This window comes from Microcebus murinus, chromosome 18, assembly GCF_040939455.1.
Source record: "Microcebus murinus isolate Inina chromosome 18, M.murinus_Inina_mat1.0, whole genome shotgun sequence".
NCBI lineage: Eukaryota > Metazoa > Chordata > Mammalia > Primates > Cheirogaleidae > Microcebus > Microcebus murinus.
In genome coordinates this window covers 8,196,720-8,217,462 of record NC_134121.1, presented here as the reverse complement: position 1 = coordinate 8,217,462, position 20,743 = coordinate 8,196,720, and the positions used below count along the sequence as shown (strand labels likewise).

Here is a 20,743-nt window from a genome sequence, read left to right as displayed (position 1 = left end):
ATAGTAGAGATGGGGTCTCGCTCTTGCTCAGGCTGGTTTCGAACTCCTGACTTCAAGCAATCCTCCCGCCTCGGCCTCCCATGGTGCTAGGATTACAGGCATGAGCCACTGCCCCCGGCCTGCATGTGCATCTTCTAAGAATAAAGACATTCTCCAACATAATCACACCCAAGAAAATTAGCAATATCTCCATAATATTCACTATCCAATTCATAAATTTCCCCCAATTGTCCTTAGAATGTCTCTTTTTAAATTTTTATTTATTTATTTACTTTAGATATGAGGTTGGGATTTGTTGGCCAGGCTGGAGTGCAGTGGCACAATCATAGCTCACTGCGGCCTCCAATTCCTGGGCTCAAGCGTTCCTCCCACCCCAGCCCCCCAAGTAGCTGGGACTACAGAAGAGTACCACCAGGCCCAGATCAGAATGTCTTTTTATAGCTGCTTTTTCAATTTTCCACCTAGAATCCAGGCAAGTTCCACACATTGTATTTAACGTCTTTTACTCTAGAACAATTCCCTTGCCTATTTCCTCCCAGTCATTGACAATTTTGAAGAGCCTAGGCGACTTGCCTTATGAAATGTTTCACTTTCCACACCTGAAGCGTCCTCGTGTCTAAATTCATAACTAAACTCAGGTACAGTATCTCTGGCAAGCATCCCACACAGGAGATGCCGTCCACTTTATACTGCGTGCGCCATGTCAGGAGGCGTCTGACTGCAGGTAGTGCTGAGTGGCCGCGCTTGGTTAAGGTGGTAATGGGGATTCGCTTCTACCTTCGACACAAAATGAGAGCCACCAGGCTTTCAGCTTAGCCCTTTTCCTTTACACTATCAAAGCCAGCCGCACCCAGGGACACGCAGTTCAGGGCTCATCACCGGGATATTCTCTCCTCCACGCGCGGCTCCTGCCACCGGTGCGACACGGCCCCGCCCCCGCCAGGCCCCGCCCCACCTAGCTGTCGCAGCCCGGCCCGCCCCGCAGGCGGAACCGGTAGTGTGTGGCACCGCGCTCGACGTCGCCCGCCCGGACTGTGAATCCGGGAGCACCGGGAGCCCGCAAGGACGCTGTTCTCCGTGCCTTCCGGGCGCGCACTGCTCTGCCGCCGCCGTCAGACCGGAATTCCCGGTGCCGCCGTTGTCGCCGTAGGCGTCCCCAGCTCTGCCGCTGCCATGGGGATCTTGGAGAAGATATCGGAGATCGAGAAGGAGATCGCTCGGACGCAGAAGAACAAGGGTGAGGGCCGGCCCGGTGGGGCCTTCCATTCTGCTCGCCTCAGTTTTCCTGTCTGGAAAATGGGGGAACAACTCCAGTGGTAGAGCTGGGGCAGGCTCGGAGGCCGTGGAGAAGTGCCAGAGAAGTGCTGAGGACGCCCAGCGCGCCCAAGGCAGGGCCAGGAGGGAGCGAGTCTCACGCCCGGGTCTGACGGCAAATGGCCACCAAGAGATCTGATCAGTGCCAGACCGGGAGACCAAGTAGAGAAATCCCGAGTCACAGAGCAAGCTTATCTGACCCAGAGAGAGGCAGGGCCGGTGTTCAAACCCCAGGCTCCCAATGGCCAGGCCTGGGAAATTCGTGCTGTTGCCTTTTGCACTGGGAGGTGCAAGAGGAGACCTCTCAGGAGTGGCCTCACCCAGCAGCCAGGAGCCCGCTGAGGCAGAGGGAATCAGCACTCTGGAGTCTGGAAGGCCTGAGTTTGAACCCCAGTTCCACCACGTATCTGCTGTGAAACACTGAAAAGTCACTTCACCTCTTGGAGCCTCAATGTCCTCATCTACAAATGGGATAATAACTCCCTGCTCCATCTTAGCTCACAGCTAAGTTAAATTACATGGTGTTTGCAAAGCACTGGGCTCATGGTGCGCACTCAGTATTTAAAGTAAACACCCCAACATAGATAGCACACAATGCAGCATCAAATCTGGACTTCAGATTATAAGGGCTGTTGGAGCTCAGAGAAGAGAGGTGAGAATGGTGACGCCAGGAGGAAGTGGGACTTGAGCTGGTTGGTGGGGGAGGTATTCCAGGTGGGAGGTGCTGCTGAAGCAAAGCTCGGTGAGGTCCAGGGACAGTAAGAACAATGTTGATCAGCAGGGGGCGTGTGGAGTAAAGTGACAGGCGATTGGCTTGGCCAGTCCAGTGAGGTTCAGGCTTGCAGGAGCGGGAAGCAAGAAATGATAGGTGGCTGGTCTTAGTGTCTGCCTTCCCTTAGCTCCATTTAGGCCTGAAGAGTGAGGAGTTGGGGGGTTTCTATGACTCATTCATTTTGTAAATCCTTCCTGAGCCTTTACTGTGTGCTAGGTATGGTGGTTAAAACAGTGGACTCACAGGCAGGTACATCCCTGCCCTTGGATCTGACCTTCTAGTCGACAGTCTGTAAACTAGCAACCAAATAAATAAGATAATTTCATAGAGCAATAAATGCTATGAAGACAAACTAGGGTAATGTAGCAGAGTGTTGGGGGTGGAATGGGGCCAGGGCCTCCTTAGGTGGGATGACAGAGAAGACCACCATGAGGATGGGGCATTTGAGCTGAGACATAAGTGAGGAGAAGGAACCAGCCATGCAGAGATCTAGGGGAAGATTATTCCTAGCAGAAGGAACAGCTAGTGCAAAGGCCCTGAGCCAGAAGCAAACCTGATATATTCAGGGATCAACAGGTCTGATGCTGGGGCCCAGTGATGGGAGAGGAGGGGCCCAATCATGCAGAGCCCCAGAGGTCATGGGAAAGACACTGGGTTGTGTTCTAGGGCAGTGGGAGCTAGTGGAGAGTGTTAAGCAGGGGAGAGACTGGACTGATTTCTGTTTTAAAAGTTCCCTCTGGGCTGGGCGCGGTGGCTCACACCTATAATCCTAGCACTCTGGGAGGCTGAGACGGGCGGATTGCTTGAGGTCAGGAGTTCAAAACCAGCATGAGCAAGAGCGAGACCCCGTCTGTACTATAAATAGAAGGAAATTAATTGGCCAACTAATATATATAGAAAAAAATTAGCCAGGCATGGTGGTGCATGCCTGTAGTCCCAGCTACTCGGGAGGCTGAGGCAGGAGGATTGCTTAAGCCCAGGAGTTTGAGGTTGCTGTGAGTTAGGCTGACGCCACGGCACTCACTCTAGCCTAGGCAACAAAGCGAGACTCTGTCAAAAAAAAAAAGTTCCCTCTGGTTGCTATGTGGAATATCATCTGCAAGCCCCAAAGAAAGTAGCAGGGAGGCCTCGGCTAGGCTAGAGATGCTGCCGCTTTGGCAGTAGTGAATGAAAGCGATGTAAAGGTGATTAAGACTTAGTCTTTCCCCTCAGAGGTGCTCACAATTTCATGAGCTAGGATGACAGGAAGGGCTGTATGCTTGACTCTTTCTCACCACCATCGGTTCACTTGTTCTCTTGCTAAGATGTTTCCTGAGCACCCAGGCCCTGTGCCAGAATCTGGGGATACATGACAGTATACAGTTCTTGACTATTGGAGCCAGGGAAATAAAGAAACAAAATAGTTTCAAAAAGTGATAAGGGCCGTCAAGTGAGTAAACAAGATCAGGAGGCAGAGGGGTGGGTTTACTGTGAATACTAATAGCCGACTTTTATTGGGTGCTTACTATGTGCTAAGCAGTGTTCCTAGTGCTTTCTTTAAGCCTCACAGAAATCTGATGAAATAGTTATTACTGTTAACATCCCTATTTTGTAGATTAAGAAACTGATGCACAAGAGGATTAAGTAATTTTTCCAAAGCAAAAGGGCCAGTAATGGCAGAATGGGATTCCAACACAAGCTCTCAAACTCTGTATGACACTGCCCCGCAAGGCTGGGCAGGGGAGGCCTCTTTGAAGAGATATTTTTTGAACTGCACCTCTAATGGTGAGAAGTGGTCAGCTCTGGAAAGATCTGATTGAAGTGGAAGGAATAGCAAGCACAGTGGTCCTGAGGCAGGAGTGAGGTCAGCAGGTTCTGGGGGAAAAAAGCCCTGTGTCTGGAATGTAGTGGAAGAGGGAGAGTGGTAGGAGATGTGTTGAAGTAGCCAGGGGCCAGGTTACTTAGGGTCCTGATTTTCAATCTCAACCACAGCCCCCTTTTATAGCAGATTTTGTAATGCCCCCTTTATTGTTCTGAAATGAAATTCCCCATCAACAATATAACTTATATACCCACGGAATTTTAAAAAATCAATGTGATGCCCTAATAGTAATATAAAGTAGGAGAAAAAGGAGAGTAATTTATAATGGAAATAGTGTTTATTGTAATATGTAAATGCTACGTGCTGCCAAAATGTAGTGAAGTTATAATGAAGCAGTGAGATGCTCACACCTCTGGGTGGAATCACCAGGGATGTGGCAGGTACGACGCAGACCACTGCAAGTGTGTTGTGTTGGCCACTCAAATATCCTGCAAGAGGCACTGCTGTGACAGCTTGGTATCCCAGAATGGTGAGCAGCTCGAGGTAAAGTTTCAAATATAGTCTCCCTTTTATGTGCACAGGAGTTGCATTCCTAGGAATTTCAGTGTATATTAACGTTGCATAAATGCCTGGTGTTCCAATGTGAATAGGGCTAGGTTCCAGGCCCTGGTGATCCTAACCCAGCTTTTCCCTCTGGATGTCTTGGGACCTGAGCAGTCATGTGGGGCTCTAGACAGTTCCTGGCTATGCAGGACTGACTCATCTTGTAGGGCAGCTGGTTTCCCTGGCTCCTGTCCAATAGATGCCAGTGAGGACTTCACCATCAGAGTGAACATAAAACATCCCCCAGAATTTCCAGAATGCCCCCCAGGGAGTAGTGCTGCCCCCATTGAGGACCACTGACGTAGGGTGGTGAGGTCTAAACAGGGAGACTAGATTTTATTCTAAATGAAGTGAGAAGCTAAGGGGGCCTTTTAAGCACAGGAGTGGTTTTTCTTTCCTGTCTCCTTGATGATGATTGCAGGTGGTTCCGATGTTCCCAGCCAGCGCTTGGTCACGTGTGGGGTCCCATCGGACCTACTGGGCTTGGAGACTGGATACTTACCTTCTCTCTTCCTTTATATCTTTTAGCCACTGAGTATCACCTGGGCCTGCTGAAAGCAAAACTTGCCAAGTATCGGGCCCAGCTCCTAGAACCATCCAAATCTGCCTCATCCAAAGGAGAGGGCTTCGATGTCATGAAGTCAGGTGATGCCCGTGTGGCCCTGATTGGATTTCCCTCTGTGGGTAAGGTCAGTGATGGTCAGTGTGGGCCTTGTCGGGGAAGGCAGAAGGTCATCTCCCAAACAGATGACCACCTGTGCCTCCCCTCACCGCCTTTCTGGTTAGCTCCAGGGACAGAAGACCTGGCCTCCCCCAGTGTTGGGTCCCACGAGTTTATTGTCCTAACACAGAGAACACTCTTTCCTCTCACCAGCAGAAATAGTACCACTCGGTCTCCCAGCTCAGCCCTCACGCACAAATGCTTATCGAGTATGTGCTTTGTGCTGGGCACTGCTACAGGGACCAGACAGGCTTCTCTCCCTGCCCACACAGAACTCCCATTCTTGGGGAGAAGGGACAGTAAATGGGGCATGTCACATGATGAGGAGTGGGGCTGGTAAGTGGTAGAGGCAGAGGTCCTACTAGTTACATTGGGGTCTGGGAAGGCTTTTCTGTCAAACATACTTGAGTAGAAGCCTGAAGGAAGTGAGGGAGCTTCCAGAGCCCTGCCTGAGAACATTTTTATATTCCTCCCCCCTTTTTTTATAGCATTTCTAGAAGACATCCCCTGTTGTTAAAAATCTTACATTATATAATAGTCATACCTAACGAATCAATGTTGATCTGGGTTTTTGGGGGTTTTTTTGTTTTGTTTTTGGAGGGGGACAGGATCTCGCTTTGTCACCCAGGCTGGAGGGCAGTGGTGCAATTCTAGCTCACTGTAACCCCAAATTCCTGGGCTCAAGCGATCCTCCTGCCTCAGCCTCCCAAGTAGCTGGGACTACAGAAATGTACCACCAGGCCCGGCTAATTTTTTAATTTTTTCTGTAGAGACAGCATTTTGCTATGTTGCCCATGCTGGTCTTGAATTCCTGGCCTCAAGTGATCCTCCCACTTTGGCTTCCCAGAGTATTGGGATTACAGGCCTCCACTCCCCACCCAGCAATCTGTTATTAATAGCTCAAGTCCATAGTTTATTTGGATAGGTTTTCCCTACTGTCCTTTTTCTGCCCTGGGACCCCACATCACATTTGGTGGTTATGTTTCCTTAGGCTCTTCTAGACAGTTTCTTAGACATGCCTTGATCTGATGACCATGACAGTTTTGAGAAGTACTGGTCAGGTATTTTGTAGAAAGTCCCTCAATTGGAGTTTGATGTTTTTCTTGTGGTTAGAGTGGGGTTGCAGTTTAAAGAGGAAAACCGCCGGGCGTGGTGGCTCACGCTTGTAATCCTAGCTCTCTGGGAGGCTGAGGCGGGCAGATCGCTTGAGGTCAGGAGTTCGAAACCAGCCTGAGCAAGAGCGAGACCCCATCTCTACTATAAATAGAAAGAAATTCATTGGCCAACTAATATATATAGAAAAAATTAGCATGGTGGCGCATGCCTGTAGTCCCAGCTACTTGGGAGGCTGAGGCAGCAGGATTGCTTGAGCCCAGGAGATTGAGGTTGCTGTGAGCTAGGCTGACGCCATGGCACTCACTCTAGCCTGGGCAACAAAGCGAGACTCTGGCTCAAAAAAATAAAATAAAATAAAGAGGAAAACCACAGAGGTAAAGTGCTGTTTTTATCACATATTAAGGGTACATATGGGGGAGGGGGGCATGGGCAATATATGTAACCTTAACACTTATACCCCCATAATACGCTAAAATAAAATAATAATAAATAAATTTGAAACAACAAAAAAAGAAAAAAAATATCCTATAATACAAGACAAAGTTTAAAAGCTTAAAAAATAGAGAATAAATATAAAATTGTAGATTATAGAAAACAAAGAGTATTCTAAGGATTTATTATGTTATATAATAAATATAATTGGATAAATATATTAAAATAAATTTTTAAAGAAAAAAAAGAAAAGGGTACATATTATCAACATGAGTTATCAGTGTTGCTGTTGACCTTGACCACCTGGCTGAAGAGGTGTACATCAGGTTTCTTCCCCTTACCTTCCCCTAACTGTACTCTTGTGAGGGAAGTCACTATGGGCAGCCCACACTTAATAGTGTGGACTCATACTTCCTTGAGGTGGGTGAGTCTTATGTCTGCATCAACTGTTTGAAATTCTTCTGCATGAGAGATTTGTCTCTTTTCTCCCATTCATTTGCTTTATTCAGTCCTTTATTGATACCAGTATATACTCATGGGTATTTATACTTTGGGGTCTAATACCATACCATGTTCTTTTCATGCTCAGATTGTTCTAGGTTTGGAACTATTTCAGTTGGCTTCTTGGCTGTACTCCCATCATTGTGTTAGTCCAGCACTTCTTCACTTTCTGACACTGCAAGGTGCTTAAGGCTTTTCTTGTGTATTTCCTGCCCTGGCTTAGAATCAGTCATTTCTCCAAGGAGCCCTGGTTCCTTTTGTTAGGGAATATTAGAAACCACAGTCTGGGTGCTAACTTACTTTTTAACAGAAGCACTCTGACTGCTGTGCAGATAGCAGGTTAGCACAGGGCAAGGTGGAAGCAAGGAGCCCAGTGGGGAGGCTGCTGGAATATAGGCCAAGAGGGCAGCGGCCAGGGGACTTGGGTCAGATGCTGGGGAGCAGCTTCTAGTCAGTGCACCTAAAAGGACGTGTATTCAATCCCTTACTCGGGGCCAAGCATAGGGGACGTTGGTAACAGCTACCATTTCGTGAGTACCTACTGCAGGCTGGACAACGTTTTGTTTTGTTGGTTTTACCCTCTACCTATATAATTGGTATGTGTATCAGAGAAAGAGGAAAGTGATTGAGTGCTAGAAGCCATTGTAGTTAAGAAGGGCCATGCCCCTTGGGGTCTGAGCCCTGTGGCAGATCCTACCTGCCCTATTGGGAATATGGGCTTTCCCACCATGAGATGGCCCAGGCTTCTCACCCATGGGGGCCAGCCAGGATCAGGGGTGTCCCCCAGGTTTGTTGCTTGGTGTCTCAACAGCCATTGTTTTCAGGGCTGTTCCATCTATCCATATCTGTCTCCTCCACCAGATTTTCTTTGTTTCTTGAGTTTCCAGGAGCTCCCCAAGGCTGAGGGTTTCTGCATTTGGGGACTCAGTATGTTCCTTCACACATCCCATCATGGAGGGCATGTGAAGGAGATGTGCCAGCGAGGAGGCAGGGTCTGGGCAGCACTGGCCCTGTTGCATCTCAGAGTCTCAGGCTCCTTGTTCCTGGGGCCATGATGATTAGGATGGGGTGGGAGGCACAGGGCTGGGCTTCTTCCCCTCCTGGCTTTGCCCACTGCTTGGCAGGCCCTCTTTACCATAGCACCCATTGCTGAGATATTGCCATATTCCTAGTGAAGGGCCCACTGGGCCTTGTCTTTTTGTTTGAGACAGGGTCTCACTCTGGTGCCTGAGCTAGAGTGCCGTGGCGTCAGCCTAGCTCACAGCAGCCTCAAACTCCTGGGCTCAAGCGATCCTTCTACCTCAGCCTCCCAAGTAGCTGGGACTACAGGCATGTGCCACCATGCCTGGCTAATTTTTTCTATATATATTAGTTGGCCAATTAATTTGTTTCTTTTTTCTTTTTTTTTTTTTTTTTATAGTAGAGACAGGGTCTCGGCTCTTGCTCAGTCTGGTTTTGAATGCCTGACCTTGAGCAATCCACCCGCCTTGGCCTCCCAGAGTGCTAGGATTACAGGTGTGAGCCACCACGCCCGGCCTGGGCCTTATCTTTTTAATCCCTGGCACAGCCCTTCAAGGTAGGGACTGGGTTAATCCCACTCTGCATATGAGGACCCTGAAGCTCAGAGGATGTAGTCTCTTGCCTAGTCCCAGGGTCTCCTAGCAGAGGAGGGATCCAAAGCCATGTCTCTCTGACTCCCAGCCACAGTGACTGGTGGCCTAAGTGGTCACATCCAGATCCTCTACATCCCCCTTTGCTCCCTACAACACCTCTCTCCTGCCAGCTACTGGGATGTCTCTGCCTCAGACTAGGAGATCGCCATCTTCTCACACATCTCACACCCTCCTCAGGTGAGCAGCACTTCTGGGTACTGGCTTCACCAGTACTGTGGGGCTGCTACCTGCTTAAAGTTCTCTGAGGCCAGGAGGGTCTGGAGGGTTGTGTGGGGCTAGGGAAAGGCTCCTGATTTATGTGAGAAATGCAGCCAGGTGCGGTGGTTCACACTTGTAATCCCAGCACTTTGACAGGCCAAGGCAGCAGGATCACTTAAGGTCAGGAGTTTGAGACCAGCCTGGGCAACATAGCAAGACCCCATCTCTACAAAAAATTTTTAAAAATTAGCTGGACATGGTGGTGCACCTGTAGTACCAGCTACTTGGAGGCTAAGGCAAGAGGATCACTTGAATGCCTGAGCCCAGGCATTCAAGGATGCAATGAGCTCTGATCACACCATTGCACTCTAGCTTGGACTACAGAGTGACACCCTGTCTCTAAAAAAACCAAAATCCTGCAGAAACTAAGTCTCTTTGTCCACCCAAGACAGACCTGAGGCCTCCAAGGAACGTAGGAGGAGCCCTCTGATACCTGCCCCGTCCTGGACAGGGCCAGAGGCAACTCTCCCAGCTGGGGCGGTTCTTTTCACACCAATCCAAGTCACTTGCACCTAGCAGGCACCCAATTCCAAGCGACTTTCCCAGAAGGCTGGGACAAGACTCCTCAGCGTCATGACCTCCTTTTTCTCCTAGTCCACCTTCTTGAGTCTGATGACCTCCACAGCCAGTGAAGCCGCATCCTATGAGTTCACCACTCTGACGTGTATTCCTGGGGTCATTGAAGTAAGTGGGGTGGGCTAGGCACAGAAGGGGAAAGGGTGTGTGTTTGTGTTTGCACTTGCATGTGTCGTGTGTGTGTGTAGATCTAAAGGTGGGTGTCCCTGCATGGGGGCAGGCTCCTGGACTGAGCTGCTCTGCCCTCAAGCACTGGTACTTCTGGGGATCCTGGCTGCTGGGACACTGGAGACGCCTGGCAGGGCATGGAATCAGGAGGTCAGGACAGCATATGGCGGCTCTACCTGGGGCCTTATTGTGTGCCCCCACTGCCCCAGCTCTTGTCACTAATTGCTGGTTGGCTGGATTCTTCTGTCTCCCATGAAGCTTCAGAGCCTTGGGTGGTGTTTGCCTCGGGCAGCCAGGTGTTATGGCCTTGAGTCTCCCACAGGGATGAAATTTATTTGTGAAGAGTGTCACCCTCAGTGATGAGTGCTGTGGGACTGGGAAATCTCCCCAGCCCTCCCCAGGTGGCTGCTAAGCTCATAGTCTGTGATCTGCACCAGGCTCAGGTGGCCACAAGGCTCAGATTTGGCCATGGGTTGGCACCTGCATTTCCTACAGCTCCTGAGCATGCAAGTGGGGCCACTGCAGGTGTCCTTGATCCAAGAAGGCCTTTCCCAGTGGTGACCCAGCCTCCCGTTTACCTTTTATTTCTTCTGCATCCTAGTACAAAGGCGCCAACATCCAGCTCCTGGACCTTCCTGGAATCATTGAAGGTGCAGCCCAAGGTAGGAGGCAGGGACAGATGTGTGGGAGACAGGGTGGGGCTCTGCTACTGATTGCTGAATTGGGTGTGGCTGTTGTGATCACTATGGATCCGTTTCTGTTACCCCGTTTTCCAGAAAGGACAGGCTCAGTTCAAATGCTGGACCACACAAGCTTTGTGATCTTAGGCAAATGATCTTTAAGCCAAGCTTCAGTTTCCTCATGTGTTGAATGGGCATAATACTGAATTCACAGCATAGTTTTGAGGATTGAGTGAGGAAATGTGCGGGCACATAGCCTGAGGCCTGACACACAGAATGGTGAGGGCATTTTTTTTTTTTTTTTAGCTTTTTACTTTTCCTTTATTTAACCATATTTCAAGTACATCATGCTAAGGAAGTCCAGTCAAACAAAAACATATCCCTTCACCCAAAGGATGAAACAGTTGACAGCCATTATTATCCTGTTATTGCACGTAAGGCAATGATGTTGGGTTTCCATCTAAAATAAGTCTCCATAAGTACAGCAGCGTGTAGATTAAAGAGAAAGGCCAAAGATGTCTGCTTAGGGGTGGCTTAGTGCATGTGGTGAGTCTGTAAAGGACAGGAGTCCAGGGCGCCATGGGCCAGGCAGGATCACACAGGTCCTGCCTATGTCACTGTTGCCTTGCCAACGTGTAACCACATCCCTTCCACCTGTCCAGGGAAAGGCCGTGGCCGGCAGGTGATTGCTGTGGCACGCACAGCCGACGTTGTCATCATGATGCTGGATGCCACCAAGGGAGAGGTGCAGAGGTCTGTGGGGTGGGGCATGGGCAAGCTTACATGTCTGGGGAGGGCCAGTGTGTCCTTCAGCTCATGGTGGGTGGTCTGTGGGGTGCTTGGCCCTCTCACACATGGTAGTAGTGGCAAGACTTTCCATGGACTAAACCCAGTGAGACCCAGCCTGGGATGGCCTCTCCTTGAGCCTGTGTCTAGCCAGCATGAGACTCTTGGAGCTGGGCCAAGGAGCATGGCCTGGCTCTGGCTCCTGCCTACAGAGGCCTGTGTGCCCTGTCACTGCCCAGAACCTGCCAGGAGCCCAGCCCCAAGCAGCAGAAGCATTGTTCATCCATGCCTGCCAACTGGGGGCACACCTGGCCTGCCTCTGCAGGAGAGGCCAGGGGGCTCCTAGGGACCAGAGGAGCACCCCTGTGTGGTCACCTCATGGGGGCTCATGCTTCTTGCCTGTCTCCCATGAATTGTGGCATTGGAGTTTTGAGGCTTCCCTCTGGCTCTGAGGTGCTGGGAAGGGGCATTCCCTGGGTTGCTAGGGGAGCGGGCAGAGGAGAGAGTTGGTCCCGTCTGGGTAGGCAGAGGCTTCCTGTGTAATGTGGAAGCTGCCTCTGTGGGCAGCCTGTGCGGGACTCATGGGGTGCTCTGCCCAGGTCTCTGCTGGAGAAGGAGCTGGAGTCCGTGGGCATCCGCCTCAACAAGCACAAGCCCAACATCTACTTCAAGGTGAGGCTCCTCTGGCCTGCGGGCCAGGCTGCAGCAGGGTTGGGCTGCATTGGCTTGCCGTGGGGACCATTGCCACTGCCCCTTGGTCAGCAGCTCTCCCTTTCCTTCTCTTCTTCAGCCTAAGAAGGGTGGTGGCATCTCCTTTAACTCGACAGTGACACTGACCCAGTGCTCCGAAAAGCTGGTGCAGCTCATCCTGCACGAATACAGTATCCTCCCTCCATCCAAAGAGAGGCACGGGAGGACAGCCCCGGCGGCAGGGCAGCGGGATGGCTAACAAGACAGGAGGCTTCATGGCCCGGAGACCCCCGATCCACCTGAGCAGCCTCCAGGAAAGCTCTAGCCAGCGAGGCAGTTCCCGTCTTCCTCTGCCTGTGTGCCTGCTGAGCTCTAGACTGCCGGGCTGCAGCCACCAGCTTCACAATGGCTTCTTGGCTCCTCACTGAGCACTAGGCACTGTGTTGGCCAGGTGACATCAGGAAAAAAGACTGGGCGTCCTGGGAAACAGCCTCTGAGGACCGGGGGTTCCTGACCTGGAGCAGCCTCAGGGAGAGTGGAGGGCTCTAAAGTATTGGGGGCTGGTTGGGTCCTGACTCTAGAGGGGCCTCAGAGGCAAAGTTGCGCTTGGCTAACGGCAAACTCTTAGAGTCAGTCCTATCTCATGATGGGACAGGCAGTGAGCCCCTCATCACTGGAGGCGTGCAAGCAGAGGCAGGACAGCCCCCCACCCCAGAGGAGAGTCCCACATGGGAGAAGCTGGGTTAAACCAGCTTTCAGATCGTGCTTCTGGCACTGAAACCCGGGGTTCCACAGAGGTGTGTTAGCAAGTATATTTTTTTCTCGCTTAACAGTGAAGATTTAAGCAATTTGTTGATTGAAACTTTGAAATATTATGGTTCTTTTGGAGGAGGGAAAATGAGAGGGCTCCCCAAGCTTTAAAATCTTATAAAATCTCACAAGCAGATGACCACCAAGGTTCCTTCTAGCCAACATATTTCCTGCTCAGCTCTTTGGGGCCCTCCGCTGAGGGGGCACAGGGGCTGCTGGCACACAGGTTGCTCCTTAATTGAACCCCCCCAGAGATCTTCAATGCAGAAGTGCTCTTCCGAGAAGACTGTTCCCCGGACGAGTTCATTGACGTGATCGTGGGCAACCGGGTGTACATGCCCTGCCTGTATGTAAGTGGCACCCAGGGGCACCATGTAGGACAGGGAGCCCTGGCCCTGCGCCACTCGGCCTTTCCTCTAATGTGTTTCATGAGCTCCCAGGACCCAGACAGCTGAGGACCTCTGCTCCCCACATCAGGCAGGCTTCTGGGAGCAGCACAAAACCTGGGACTCTCCCATCCCTCCCCACCGCTCCCCTCCCTCTTGGTGGCTGCTTGAGCCTTGCAGACATGGAGAGCTTGAAACCAGGCTTCCAGCTCAGCCTTTCCCTCTGGGGGCACTGGCCGCCCTGAGGCGGCAAGGGGAGGAGGGCTCAGCTCACCGACCCTCAGCGAGCTGAGGAGGAGCTGTGGGCAAGTGCGAGCCCATTGAGGGCCTTTCCCACTTTGCTCCTTCCCTTCCCCACCACCCACCTCCACCGTTTCAATCTCAGGTTTACAACAAAATTGATCAGATCTCCATGGAAGAAGTGGACCGCCTGGCCCGAAAACCCAACAGCGTGGTCATCAGGTGAGGCTGCTGCACCCCTCCGCTCTGCCGTCCCGTCTCTGGGTTCTGAACCAGAGGTCAGGCCTCCCAACCACCTTGGCCGTGGGGAGGAGAAGCCGGCACAGTCTTCCCCAGCACACTGCCCTCACGGGGCCACGATCTCCTCTCCAGGCCAGAGCATGTGGTTCACAAGGCCAGGGAGAGGCATCAAGAGGGTCCCCTCCTGATAGCAGCTGGTGGCATTGGCCCATCCAGCCCTGAATTGGCATGGGCAGGGTGGGCGACATCTGGTGGGCTCTGGTTAAGAAAATAGAGAAGGATTTCATCAATCCAGGTTGAATGGTTAAGAGACTTCTTAGCTTAGTGGTGTAGACCTACCTGTCCTGGTGCTCTGGAAGGTATGACTTCTGTCCGTCCACAGCTCAGAGGGAAAAGGGAACTAAAGTTCTCAGGTAGGAAGGGTCCACCCACTACTGCCTGGCAGTGTTCTTCTTTTGGGGCAAACAGAGTCATGTGCCCCACTTTCCTGGTTTCCCAGCTCAAACAAGGCACTCGGCAGCTTCACAGGGAGGTAGGGCTTCCAGAAGTGAGACACTCAGGCACCCAGTGAGGGTGGCCAGTGCAAATGCCGGGTCAGGATCCTGGCTGGCCAAGCACAGGCATTTTGTGTGTGTTGCAACCACTGCAAAGAGCAGGTCCCCTCCCATGGAACAACCTCTGCTCCTCTTCCTGCTGTATCCCAGGCCCTTCAGGTGCTGCCTGAGGACATGCCCATCCTCAGGGCATGAGAGCATTTCGAAGGCCTGCGCGCTGCACCTTTACTTGCTTCTGCTCACAACAGCTGTATGAAGATCAGGACACCACTTGTGGTCACACTGCTGTAGAAAGGGTGCTGGTAGCACCCACCCTAGGACTGGGTGCCACCAGCGCCTGAGTTCTTCCCTCTTCATGCTGAAATCCTTGCTGCTGCCCTGGGCCCCTTGGCAGCCCCTCTCTCCTATTGGGGAGGGGTGAGCTCTGGGTGTCAGGAGTTCCCAGCCTCTGCCCACGATCCATCACGACCCCTGGCCTGTCTCCCCACAGCAGCCCCAAGTCAGTCACAGATGCTGTGGGCCCACCACAGAGCACAGCTGTGCTGGCCCAGGAGAGACGCTGAGCATTTGGGTGTGACCATGTTTGGTGATCAGAGGCAGCTGAAGCGTCAAGCTACCATCACAATAGCAGGCTTATTTCCCCATGGGCACCAGAGGGGCCACCCTGGCCTGGGCACCTGTGCAGGCCAGTGGAGGTTTTCCCTCCAACAGTGAGAAGCAGAGACCTCCAGCCTCCGACCCTGTGGGGGCCCTGCCTGACTGGTCGCCTTCCTCCCTGCAGCTGTGGCATGAAGCTGAACCTGGACTACCTGCTGGAGATGCTTTGGGAATATCTGGCCCTGACCTGCATCTATACCAAGAAGAGAGGACGTGAGTTGGGCAGCCTGTGGCCCAGGAAACAGGCTGAGCCGCCCGCTGCCCAGGGGGCTGCCAGGCCTGCGCACAGCGCCCAGAGGCTCCAGTGCCAGCCCAGCCCGGCAGTGCTTCTCCCATCTCAGAGTTAGGCATTGCTCCCCACCTCGGCCTGAGCCCGTAGGGCAGACAATGCCAAGTTCTGGTCTTAAGGGTTCCTTGGGGGGCAGGGAAGGCAGGGGTCTAAGGCTGCCTGGAGTTGCCACCAACTATAGCACTCACTGCCCTCCTGACCTCCCCTCAGGGGCAGGCCCCACGGCAGGAGTTTTAGGCAGCTGAATCCACAGGAGCCGTCCTATGTCCCCACCCGCAGTACACACACACACTCGCACACACTGGGGACCCAGCAGCTGAGTTTGGGGCAGTTTCCATCAACCCTAACTTTGTCAACAAGGGGAGAGCCACAGCTTCCCTGACCAGACTCCAACAGTCATTTGCTCCCTGCCTGTTTGGATGCTCCAGGTGCTTTGTCAGGGCTGTCACAGCTGATGGGTGGCAGGCAGTGTGAACCCTGGACTTTGATTTCTTTTGATTCTCTGTGTTAAGGTCAAGGTCGTAAAATATGGCACAGGGATCTCTACTGAGGTGTGCTGCATAGCATGGGGGAAGTTAGGCCAGGGCTTAGGAGACCAGAAGGGCTTTTGCCGCCAGCTCTTCCCTTATGGAAGGAGTCACAAAGCAGCAGGGGCCGTGACATGTGGCCGACGTGCTTTCCCCATCTCTCCCTGCAGAGAGGCCAGACTTCACGGATGCCATCATTCTCCGGAAAGGAGCCTCCGTGGAGCACGTGGTGAGTTGATCAGGCCTTCGTAGACAAGGGGCGGGAGCTCTGGGGGCTCCTTTCTACCTGGGGCACTTCCAGCCAGCAGGGCTGAGCTCAGCTCTCCTCACTCTTGGAAGCTGAGGCAGACTCTGGATTTAGGCAGCCTAGATTGCATCCATACTGCCCCTTCCTAGCTATGTGTGGAGGCTCTGTTCCTCTCCTGAGACATGACACTGCCCACCTCCCTGGTTAGTTGGGAGGCCACACTGAATGAGGTCCAGCATGGAAAGCACTCAGCATGCTACCTGGCACTGGGTAGATGCCATAGCAGTGGTCCTGTCACCCTGCTCCCAGGGCTATGGGCTCCTCAGGCCACTGCCATTCGAGTGTTCAGGTCAAAGAGAGCAACTGCCCTGGGGCCTTTCATAATGGTGTTGCAGTGGGGCTGGAGCTGGGAGTCCAGGAGGGACTCCTCTTCTCCCTTCTCCTTTTCCCCAATGGCAGAGCTGGCTAGCGCTCAGAGTTGCCACCTCCCATGGCCCCCACTCAACCCTCCACCTGGCCTGCCACTCCCTGCCCCCAACCCAGGATGACTTCAGATATTTCCTGCACTCAACACAGGTTTATTGAGCATCAGCACTCAATGAAATAGCTCCAGTTCCTGTCAGACCTTTGGGGTCAGCAAATGCCAGGCACCAATCCCAAAGTCACATACAGGTGGGGCGGGGTGAGGTGGGGTGGGGTGCCAGGTCTACACAGAGGTCAGGAGGGCAACTCAGAGGTGATCCAAGCTGGCTTGTTGAACAAGGGCGGGTTGGCAGTATAGAGTTGGGATAGGCTGGGTACAGTGGCTCATGCCTGTAATCCTAGCACTCTGGGAGGCCAAGGCAGGAGAATTGCTTGAGCTTGGGAGTTCTAGACCAGCCTGAGCAAGAGTGAGACCCTGTCTCTATGAAAAATAGAAAAATTAGGTGAGCATGGTAGTGGGCACCTATAATCCCAGCTACTCAGGAGGCTGAGGCAGGAGGATCACTTGAGCCCAGGAGTTTGAGGTTGCTGTGAGCTAGGCTGATGCCATGGCACTCTAGCCCAGGTAACAGAGTGAGACAGAGTAAAAAAGAGTTGGGGTAGGGAGTACCCCAGGCAGGGGAGCAGGCGTGCACAGATCCATAGGCTCTGGGCTGGGGAAGCATGAGTACATTTCCCTGTCCAGAATACTGTCACCTGAACATGACCCTGCAGGAGCAGGTGATGGTCCAGAGCCCAGGTCACGCAGCCATCCTCCTGGGCTTTTGTTTTCTTAGGTATCGTTTTCCTCAAGCTTAGGATCTGTATCATAGAGGCAAGGGACACTGTGAGACCCAGTGTCCCTGCAGCCCCTTAGAAGGACAGTGGTAGGTGGGCCTGCATTCTGGTCTCATGCATTTGTTCACTGAACAAGCCCAGCCCATGGCCTCTGGGTGCTGGTCTTAAGGTGCTGATATAAGTGAGGCTAGACCATCACATCTTCCTCAGGGCCTGGGCTTGAAAGTTAGCACACCAGGCAGGAGCCAAGGAGACTCACGACTACCCTCCTGAATCCCTTCAGTCACTCACAAGGAGCCCCTCGTTGGAGGCTCCATCCCCCGCAGGCTGTAGACACAGGTGCCTGGGAAGAAGCGCAGGTTGCTGCAGGCAACAGGCATAATAGGTGCAAGGCCCAGAGGCACAAGTGAAGAAGGGGAATACAGGACAGAGGCGACAGGCGCTGGGCCTGAGAGTGGGGAGAGGTGTGGGGGGTGTCCCACAGAGGCCTGCTCTTTCTGTTGTCACCTCCTTTCCAGCTGGCCCTCCCCAGGTGCCCTCCTCCAGGCCCTCCCTCCAGGACACTCAACTGTCCCAGGTGTTACAAGCTGTAGGTATAAGACCTGCCCTGCCCACGGAGGTCATTACAATCTGGGTGCTGACAACAGAGACCAAAGAAGGTGAAACAGGTAGCCATCGAGCCAACCAGACCCGGGATCACACCCCAGCTCCTGCGTCCTGTGCCTCAGTGCCCTCATCTGGGGTAACCGACCCCAGGGCTATTGCAGTGCACCCAGCGCTCCTCAGGTTCTCAGGGTTTCAACAGAATCCAGTGACTGTGCGGCCCTGCGTTTTAAATTCTGCCTGTGGCTTTAATTTATTTCTTAGGAATGGGCAAGCTGAATAGAACGTAAAACTCATTTACAGGCCAGAAGAGACCAGAGTCAGCTGGCTTCCCTCACGTGTCAGGGAAGTGTTCTTATAGGCTGCCTTCTGCCTTTTCCCCTGGGAAGCCGGGCAGAGCCGTGTGGTCTTTGACCTGTAAGACTTGTGGGCACGTGGGAGGAGGAGCAACACTGCAGTCTTCTCCCGTCTGCCCCACTGTGACCGCCATCATCACTATGTTGGCCACAATGGGGCAATGGCTGGCTGCCTCCTTCAGGGTCTCCTTCCAGCTTCCTGAGAGCGCTGGGACGCCTCTGACCTCCCTCCCTACCCAGGAGTGCTGATGGCTGGCCCCTGGGGGGTGGGGGAGGGGTGATGTGCCACAGCTGGGGCTGGGAGGGCTGAGAGACAGTGACCAAGCAGTGGTGACTCCAAGTTATCACCCTGTCCCATTCTGGAGGAGCATTTGTTCGGGTGAGGCAGGCGGAGGGCTGCTAGCAGGCACGTCTTCTCCCTCGCTCTGACGGCTGTGGGCACATTCCTACCACGTACCGCAGCTTCCAGGCAGGCGTGGGAGTGGGACCCACTTGCAGCTGGGACAAGGAGGCTGCATGGGAGGGAGTCAAGCATGCGGCATTTCTTTTTTTTTTTTTTTTTTGAGACAGAGTCTCACTTTGTTGCCCAGGCTAGAGTGAGTGCCGTGGCGTCAGCCTAGCTCACAGCAACCTCAAACTCCTGGGCTTGAGTGATCCTTCTGCCTCAGCCTCCTGAGTAGCTGGGACTACAGGCATGCGCCACCACGCCCAGCTAATTTTTATATATATATCAGTTGGCCAATTAATTTCTTTTCTATTTATAGTAGAGACGGGGTCTCGCTCTTGCTCAGGCTGGTTTTGAACTCCTGACCTTGAGCAATCCGCCCGCCTCGGCCTCCCAAGAGCTAGGATTACAGGCGTGAGCCACAGCGCCCGGCCTCATGCGGCATTTCTTGACCCAAGGACTGACTGCTGCTTTTTGGCACATCCCCTGTGCTTTGGGTGTGTGGTCGAGTTCGGGGTGGGTTGGGTGGAGCCTCTTCTTCCTATCTGACACTCTTGTCCTCCAGTGCCACCGCATCCACCGGTCTCTTGCCAGCCAGTTCAAGTACGCCCTGGTGTGGGTGAGTCTCTGGGTGGGAGGTGGGGAGGGGGTCAGACCCAACACAACATGCAGAGCAAGGCATCCACACTCTGTTCAGTGTCCCTATCCTATGGGGACCAGCATGTCTGCGTGTCTGTCCGTTCCATGGAGTGCACATGCCGACCTGGGCTGGACACAGGCCTCCCTGCCCTTTGAGATCAGGAGTGGTCCCCACTGGGGATGTCCTGCTATCTGGGCCCCTGCTGTTCACACTCCTCCATCTTCCTCCAGTGACGTCCCCCTTGGTCTTGGCCAGTCCAGGCTGATATGACATCTCTGCCCCCATTCCTTGCCCAGGGCACCAGCACCAAGTACAGCCCACAGCGGGTGGGCCTGACCCACACCATGGAGCACGAGGATGTCATCCAGATCGTGAAGAAGTAATGGCTCTCCCGGGCCTCCCGCCCACCAGCCTCATCTCCCTGGGAAGTCGGACCCACTGGGACACAGGAACGCCCAAACGGGAAACGCAAACACACACTCCCCAGGAAGTGCCCCTCAAGTCTCTGCGGTTTCCAGATGTTTCTTCAGTAGGCAGATGATGAAGTGTGTTGGGGCAGGGGGCAAGACAGGGGCATTTCCCAAGGCTGACCTCTCTGCTGGGGGCTTTTGAGTTTGGGGCCCTGGGCCTACATCTGGACCCTCAGCCCCTTTGGGCAGGGAGGGGGCAGTTGCCCAGCTGCCCCCCAAACGTGGCCTACATGGACGCATGTGTAGTGCTGGGCAGGGAGTGGGTCCCTGGAGGCAGTGGTCACTGTCAGGGCGCCTGCTGCTCCCTCGGCCCCTGCCAGCTTCTCTGGCACTTGGGGTTGGGGTGCCTCCCAGGATTAAACTCCCTTGTCCCCCACACACAAAGGGCTGTCCCATGGTGGGAACCAGAAGGTAGTGGCTTCAGAGGCCCAGCTCACACCCTCCACAGCCTGAGTGGCGTCTTAAAGTGCCTCCCCCACACCCCCTTACAGGGCAGCCCCTGCCCAGCACAAAACCCCAGGACCTGGGTCTGCACCCCTGGGGTGGGGACTTCTGCAATTTCTGTATTTTCTCTCTAAGCTCCCAACTCTCCTTTCTGAAATAAAGGGAAAAAAACGTTCCCATTTGGACTAAGGAACATTTTGTAAGCTTGCTGAACTCTGTTGCCAGGTTGGTGGGAGGTGGTGGTGGGGGCAGTGAGTGGGTGTAGCCTGGGCCTATGGTGCAGGCCCAAGCCTGGGGTGACAGAGAGAACGCAGGGGTCCTCACCCAGGCTGGGACTGGCTCTGCCCAGGAGGTTGGCCAGGGTCTGGCTGCAGGGTAGGCAGCATCCCCAGGAGGCCCTGTGAGAGCAAGGTGGCCAGGTGCATTTCCTGTTGCCTCAGAGGCCAGGTGTGGAGGGGCCAGCAGGTGCTCACTGATGCCTAGC

General features: G+C 53.3%; 1 protein-coding gene across 3 annotated transcripts; it reads left to right on the top strand.

Moving 5' to 3' along the window:
- The first annotated feature begins 1,007 nt into the window (after positions 1-1,007).
- Positions 1,008-20,452, top strand: DRG2 (developmentally regulated GTP binding protein 2). 3 transcript variants are annotated; one of them, XM_075994065.1, is made up of 13 exons: positions 1,008-1,237; positions 5,019-5,179; positions 9,786-9,875; positions 10,537-10,597; positions 11,278-11,368; positions 12,001-12,073; positions 12,192-12,282; positions 13,154-13,251; positions 13,673-13,749; positions 15,033-15,191; positions 15,965-16,023; positions 19,271-19,324; positions 19,642-20,452. In XM_075994065.1, the coding sequence occupies exons 1-13, from the start codon at positions 1,174-1,176 to the stop codon at positions 19,884-19,886; spliced, it is 1,323 nt and encodes a 440-aa protein (XP_075850180.1). In that variant the 5' UTR covers positions 1,008-1,173; the 3' UTR covers positions 19,887-20,452. The 3 variants fall into 3 exon arrangements, with proteins under 3 accessions (XP_075850180.1, XP_012603420.1, XP_075850181.1); XM_012747966.3 differs by having other exon boundaries at positions 1,009-1,237; positions 15,103-15,191; XM_075994066.1 differs by lacking the exon at positions 1,008-1,237 and having other exon boundaries at positions 5,036-5,174.
- The last annotated feature ends 291 nt before the right edge of the window (positions 20,453-20,743 follow it).

Coding starts and splice junctions, on each gene's coding strand:
- DRG2 (XM_075994065.1), top strand. CDS start 1,174: ATGGGGATCTTGGAGAAGATATCGGAGATCGAGAAGGAGATCGCTCGG. Junction 12,074..12,191: donor AGCCCAACATCTACTTCAAG/GTGAGGCTCCTC, acceptor TCTCTTCTTCAG/CCTAAGAAGGGTGGTGGCAT. Junction 13,252..13,672: donor TGTACATGCCCTGCCTGTAT/GTAAGTGGCACC, acceptor TTTCAATCTCAG/GTTTACAACAAAATTGATCA.